The 7,514-nt window shown below is 40.6% G+C and overlaps 1 protein-coding gene across 1 annotated transcript in view; it reads left to right on the top strand.

Moving 5' to 3' along the window:
- The first annotated feature begins 4,372 nt into the window (after window positions 1-4,372).
- The window catches only part of epm2a (EPM2A glucan phosphatase, laforin), a 36,630-nt gene continuing 33,488 nt past the window's right edge, over window positions 4,373-7,514 (top strand). Inside the window, exon 1 of the mRNA XM_079802241.1 lies at window positions 4,373-4,691. Coding sequence (XP_079658367.1) covers window positions 4,442-4,691 — 250 coding nt within the window. The 5' untranslated portion in view covers window positions 4,373-4,441. The remainder of the gene's footprint in view (window positions 4,692-7,514) is intronic.

Genomic DNA, 7,514 nt, shown 5'->3' with positions numbered 1-7,514 from the left:
ACTTCCTCCTCCGCCGCGCCAAACGCCACAGTCGGGACAGCAGGAGCCGGCCCCGATGTAGACGCCTGAGCGCGGACCGGGTCAAGTGCCTGAGAGGGGGGTGTGGGCCGAGGAACTAGCGTCGGAGCTTTGTTCCACACCGTCACCCTCAGATCACCCTGGTCACCAGCCAAAGTGCCGCCTCCAGAGGAGACCGCAGATTGGGGGGTGGCGGAGGGGACTCTCGTTCCGGCATCAGCACGGAATTCACGGAGTCTCGATCGAAGCACTGAGATGGCCAGGTTCCCGCAGAGAGAACATGAGTCATCCACGAGCGCTGCCTGAGCGTGCTGAAAGCCCAAACACGTCACACAGCGCTCGTGCCCGTTGAAAGAAAAAAGCGATCTACCGCACCCAGAAGTGCACGGACGAAACATCCTGAAAAGGACGTGTCACGTGCAAGCTCTTTTGTGAGAGGAAACTTCGCAGTCGATGCCGAAGCGCCCAGGGAAACACACACCAGCTGGATGCAGACCACTGCACAGATCAGCAGGCAGGAAGTATGCGATCACTGGAACGCGCCGTCACACCAACACCGACTGGAAAGCTGCTCGTCTCGAAGAAGCTGACAGAGTCTCAGAAGGCTGTAGGAGTGAAGAGGTAGGTACTCTTGGCTCCGAAAGCAGAAACATAATGCGATATTGCCTCGTACTTCCTTATATACTCACGCAGTGAGGCGGAGCTACGTATGCAAATTCCGCATGCCCCATGGCATTGGCATGCCATTGGGCGTTTTCTCAAAACTCGAAGTTGATAGGCTTCTAAGCGAAACCCCCATTCGTTAGTCACTAACGTTACGTCGTAGTGACTGAACGAAAGGGAAAAATTTTAACAGTAAACTGTATTAAATGCATTAGGACGAACATTATCTGAATATATATTTACAAATGAATAAATACCAAGTCAAGGGCGTTGCAAGTAAATATTAAAACTAGCAGCAAGGCATTGCAAGGCTTTTACTGGTAAAATAACATTTTCAGTCTTTTAAAAATTACATAGCATCACAAAATAACTGCTAATAACAGTTTTTTTTTACTGTTCATATTCTGAGTAGTCATAATCTTGACTCATGTTAAAACTATAACTCAGATTTTTTTTTCAAAGGATTAAAATAAAATGCTATAATCAACATTATGCATCCAAATTATGTTGTTTGAGCTTCTATTAAATGGTAAGTTCACCCAAAAAATAAAATTCTGTCATTAATTACTCTCCCTCATGTCATTCCAAACCTGTAAGACTTCCGTTCATCTTCAGAACACAAAGATATTTTTGATGAAACCTGAGATTTTTGTCCCTCCATTGACAGCTCTGATCTGATGTCATTTTTATTATAACTTGTGACTTACAAAATGTAGTTTGATCACAATATTCTTGTTTTTAAAAGTTGTTTCTTTTCAGTTTAAAAATAAAATAAAAAATAAATAAATATATATATATATATATATATATATATATATATATATATATATGTTAGTATATACAAAGTATATAAGAAGTATATAAGAAATTTAAATGTATATGCAAATAAATTTGCTTGCTTTCACAACAACCAAATGCCAAATAAAAACACCCTGCATTTTGGTCCTGCCATTGATTGACATGAGATTAGGATATGCACAAACCAAATCAAATGAAGATGCAAAAGTTCAGGTTTCTGCTCAATTTGCATAGTTTCCAGTCATTTAGTCTGATGCACTTGTATGTTTTATCAATTGTGGTCAACCATGATAGCTGTGTTTATCCTAGAAAAACATCATGTAATAATATTCTATCATCACCGCCTGTATGCCTCTCAATTTTGAACATTTTACATTTATTTTATGAAACCGCAATCTGTTTCATTATACACTACTAAAAAATAATAATAACCCAAACCCTGGTTTGGTTGGACTTAATGTGGTGCATATCCTAATTTCATGTCAATCAATGTCAGGACCAAAATGCAGGGTGTTCTTATTTGGTATTTGGTTGTTGTGAAAGCAAAAAAATGTATTTGCGTATACATTTCTTATATAGTTAAGTATATATATATATATACATATATATACATATATATATATATATATATATATATATATATATATACATATATATATATATATATATATATATATATATATATATATATATATATATATATATATATATATATATATATATATATATATATATATATATATATATATATATATATGTATATATATATTAGTGTTGGGCATAGAAACATTTTTTTAATCTAGATTAATTCCAAAATTAATCTAGATTAAAATGGCTCATTTGAATTCTGCTGAAGGCATTCAGAATTTGTGTGCTCGTAAGTGATCGTTTGTCTTTTTTTAGTTTGAATAATAAATAACTTCTGTCCCTTTAAGACCTGACGCACGCATGGATCCCAAACACTGTTCCTGTGAGCTGGTTACGACTGTGTTTACGTTAAAACTCACCAAGATGGGCATTGAGACATTTGTTCAGTGTATTTGACCATTAATAAGCTGAAAAAAGGAGCTCATTTTTGCACTTGTATGTCAGAGGCGGCTTTATTATGGTATGTGTGTGTGCGCTTCAGATGCGAGCGTGAAATCTGCGGGAATTAGTAGAATTAACGGTATGTGCAACCCCGCGCAAAATTCAGACCGGTCACACCAATACTAACAAAAGTCCAGCAGAAGATGCGTTCGCGTGTTCAGAGGGTTAACTGGACTGAATGAGAGGAGGCGGGTGCGTGTCAACTCGCTGTCGGTCGGAGAGGAGAGGAAAGCGTAGCTGATATCGATACTGTAGAAAATGAGTATCGTATCGTTTCAGATATTTCAGTATCGATACATATCGAAATATGAATATTTTTGACAACACTAGTAGGCATACACACAGGTTCGAAGACTCGTTCTCTCGCCCCCTACAGTGCAATCCGGCTAGGTACATCCGTGCTAAAATATCAAGGTGAAAGTCATCATAGCTTGCGTTGTATAGACCCAGCTCCAAACCCGACTTTGAGAATAGATTAACGGCGATATTTTTTTTATCGCCTGATAAGAGTCTCACGTTAACGCAGCACGTTACGGCCCACCACTAATATATATATATATATTGCTGAAGGTGTGCTCTCAGTATGTCATTGGCTATGATATAAAGTATAACGCTAAGAAAAGTCACATAATGATAGTTAGAAGTGATCTTTTATTTGTCAGATAGCCCTATTGACATGTGTAAGGAAGTTAAATATTTAGGTCATGTTATATCTAATGATTGGACGGATGACAAAGATCTGTACCGTCAGCGATGTAAAAAAATTTCTCCAACATGTCATAATGGAAAAATGATAACCCAATAAATAATTTTATCATGATAACATTCACGTGTTGATAGCAGCGTCCATAGCAACCAAAACATTTTTCTGGAGAGATCTTAAAAATCTTCGCAACAACGAGCAAGTGAGTGATTATGTACATTCACATAATCGAGTGAATATTATGAAAATAAAATATATATTTCTCACTAGAAATGTAATCAAAACTTATTTTTATGCAGAAACTTACTCAAAATACTGATTTTTTCCAGTAAAAATTAGAGAAATGTCCGCCATGTTTTTTGTTCTCACGGCTGGAATCTTGAAAGTCACGTTTCTGCTTCGGTGGACGCAAACCAAGAGGAAAAGAATAGGCAAAAAAATTGTAAGTCATACAATTTAAGGGCCATTATTGTAACCCCTCTACGTTTTGCACTTGGACCAATGTAGTCAGGGTTTTTATATGAGACTGGGTTGCAATTGTGTGTGTGTGTGTGTGTGTGTGTGTGTGTGTGTGTGTGTGTGTGTGTGTGTGTGTGTTTTAATATTGACGCATTTCAATTAATAGTAAAGTTCCAAACTGATTTGAATAATCCTTATAGCTATATTTCTATTTAATAATTGATTAAGGATTGTTCAATTAAAATATGTAAGGATTATTCAATTTGATGGAAAATAATAAATTAAATATTATAAAAATAAAGGGTTACTTTTTTGAGTGTACTTTTACAGCACTGTTCAGGACCTACTATGCATTTTCACTGTTATTACGATAGTAAAATGTATAATTTAAATGCGATGTGGACATGTTATAGTTGGAGGGGATTTTTTTATTTGTATGTCAATGTCAGAAAATATAATAGAAAATACGATTTGAGAGAGAGAGAGAGAGAGAGAGAGAGAGAGAGAGAGAGATAGAGAGAGAGAGAGAGAGAGAGAGAGAGAGAGAGAGAGAGAGAGAGAGAGAGAGAGAGAGAGAGAGAGAGAGAGAGAGAGAGTATCGCTTTAAATGTCAAGAAAACTGCGTAGGTCTATTTTTAGCGCAGCCATTTAATGTCAGTGACCGAAGGCACATAGATCAGTCCCAGTTCATACTGTGTGTATTTACAGGACATGGTTGTGTTCAGATTTGGTGTCATTTTGACACCAGAGCGTTCAAGTGTCGAGGTGTTTGTATTGGGCTCTCGGCCGGAGATGGGACACTGGGATCCGAACCGAGCCGTGAAGATGAATCCGAGCCGCTCGGTTCTGTCCACCGGTGAACCGTGTCTGTGGATTGGAGAAGTGCATCTGTCCCAACCGCTCACAGATAAGCTGTGGTTTAAGTTTATAAAGCGTGTCGATGGCAACTACATTTGGGAAGGTAGGCTATGTGACGATATAGGCAAGTCTTACAAATAAGAACAGTGTAATAAACCTTTTGGCTCACTGGATGGTGCTGATGTTCCACAGTCTGACTTGCATTGACAGACGATCATGGATTTATAAATCCTTTCAGTTTAACATGTGATGAAGACTAGTTTGCTATAGCTTTTAAGAATTACACCTGTCGTAAACCTTTTTCAGAAATTAACCATGTAAAGTTAGCTACTTAATTGTGAAATAATAGCCAGAACATTTTCATTTTTTTTAATGGAACAGTTAATTGGGACCTTTAGACAAAATAGCCTATAACAATGCATTTGGGTTCTATGTTTTGTATCAAACATCAGGATTTTAAGAATAATGGTGCTCATATTTGCAGGGGGAAAAAAACATTAACTTTATTCAGAGGACCCTCTAAGGAGACATGGTGGTGGAAAAAAAATATGAGATGGGAGAAAAAAATATGTCAATGGTTTTGCATTCTCACAAATGTTTTGCATTCCCCGAGAAACTTTTTTGTTAGCTCGCAAAACGTTTGTGTTCTTTGTGAGTGAACACAAATTTTTTTCCGGTGGAATGAAAACATTTTGCGAGAGAATGCAAAATTTCTCGGGGGAACCGTAAACATTTTGCAATAAAACGCAAAGTTTCTCTGGGCGAAGCAAACATTTTCCAAGTGAATGCAAAGTTTCTCTGGGCGAAGCAAACATTTTGCGAGTGAATGCAAAGTTTCTCTGGGCGAAGCAAACATTTTGCAAGTGAATGCAAAGTTTCTCTGGGCGAAGCAAACATTTTGCGAGTGAATGCAAAGTTTCTCGGGGGAAACGCAAACATTTTGCAAGCAAACGCAAAGTTCCCTTTCAGTCAGTCACTCCGAGTTACCTCAGTGACTGACAGAATAGGGGTTTCGCTTAGTAGGGGTAGAGTCCCCTCTGTCATACCCCAATCTAGTTCCTCTTCGCAAGGACCTACTTTGGCTGATGGCCAGGGTGATCTGAGGGTTATGGTGTGGGACACCCCGACATGTATTCCTCAGGCTACACCCCCCTCCACATCGCAAGCTGTGGCGCTTCCGATTGAGATGGCTGGTCCCTCATTCCAGGGACCAAGCGTTTCATTCAGGGCTCCGGCAGATGATATGATGTCAATCGCCACATCACAAGGCGGGCCTAGTCATCTGGAGATGAGGGTTTGGCTGCGCTGCCTCCTTCTGGAACGCCAGCGTTGCCCGAGTCTGATCCAGAGCTGACGGCCATTCTTTTCCCATGCAGCTGTGAACATTGGGCTGGACTGGAATCCTCCACCTCAACCCAACAGTCAAGGCTGGATGTTTGGTTCCTAGGCACGGGGCGCGCTGATCGCCTGCCATTCTTCCCAGAGGTGCATGGGGAAGTTACCAGTTCGTGGAGGGCACCTTTTACTGCCTGTAATCGTTCTGGTGCAACCTCAGCCTTCACTACCCTCGATGGAGGCGTGGCTAAATATGCGGGGGTATGTGGGATTCCCCCAGTGGAACGCTCTTTTGCTATGCAGCTGCATCCTCATAGCGCCTCCACCAGCGTGGTGATCCCAAGCACCCGTCGAAAGCCTGTGGAATCTCGTCCACCTTAGTGGCAGAGGCCTACAGAGCTGCGAGTCAGGCCGTGTCTGCTTTGCATGCCATAGCCATCCTGCAAGTATACCAGGCAAAGGTTTTAAATACCAAAACAAAGTGTATGAAGGTCGAAGTGTATGAAGGCTCCGAGCGTTGAAGGTCACTGCGCAGTCCCTGGGTCAGGTGATGTCCACTTTTGTGGTCCAGGAGTGCCACCTATGGCTGAACCTGGCAGATATGAGGGAGTCTGAGTGAACCTGTTTCCTCGACTCCCTGGTCTCCCAGGCCAGCCTCTTCGGTGGCGCGGTCGAGGACTTTGCCCAGCAGTTCTCGGCCGCCCAGGAGCCATTCAAACACGTGCTGAGCTGCTGCACCTACAATAATTGTGACAACAGTTGTTGCCTTCTCACCAAGCTGCTTGCCTATTGTCCTGTAGCCCATCCCAGCCTTGTACCTTACACAGATCTCTGGTCTTGGCCATTGTGGAGAGGTTGGAGTCTGTTTGATTGAGTGTGTGGACAGATGTCTTTTATACAGGTAACAAGTTCAAACAGGTGCAGTTAATACAGGTAATGAGTGGAGAACAGGAGGGCTTCTTAAATAAAAACTAACAGGTCTGTGAGAGCTGGAATTCTAACTGGTTAGTAGGTGATCAAAAACTTATGTCATGCAATTAAATGCAAATTAATTATTTAAAAATCATACAATGTGATTTTCTGGATTTTAGATTCCGTCTCTCACAGTTGAAGTGAACCTATGATAAAAATTACAGACCTCTACATGCTTTGTAAGTAGGAAAACCAGCAAAATCGGCAGTGTATCAAATACTTGGTCACCCCACTGTATAAGACTACTACCTAATGCCAGTATGCAACATGCTACTCAAAATTGTAAAACCTCAGATTTAACTTAAGCAGTCAAAAAAAATTGTGAGTGTCAAGCCTAGCACTTTTGGGGGTGAAAAGCAATCCTGCAGTGTTGAAAAGCCTCTCACAGGCAGCCGATGCAGGAAGAGATGTATTAGTCTTGATAGAGAGGCTGCAAATAGTAGAGAACGTGAGCAGCGATTCCCTGGTGTCTGAAACACAGGCCAGATATCCATCCAACTCTTTGCTGGCTTCATGTGTTGTCAGTTTCAAAGAAGCGAAAAAATCTTCATCATCAGATTAACTGTTGGCCAAATCCTTATTGTACTCCAAAGGCTCCAGATGCAGTCAGACACAGAGA

This window comes from Gobio gobio, assembly GCF_949357685.1.
Source record: "Gobio gobio genome assembly, chromosome: 21".
Classification (NCBI taxonomy): Eukaryota; Metazoa; Chordata; class Actinopteri; order Cypriniformes; family Gobionidae; genus Gobio; species Gobio gobio.
The sequence above is the reverse complement of the archived record's forward strand: the minus strand, read 5'-3'. Positions and strand labels throughout refer to the sequence as shown.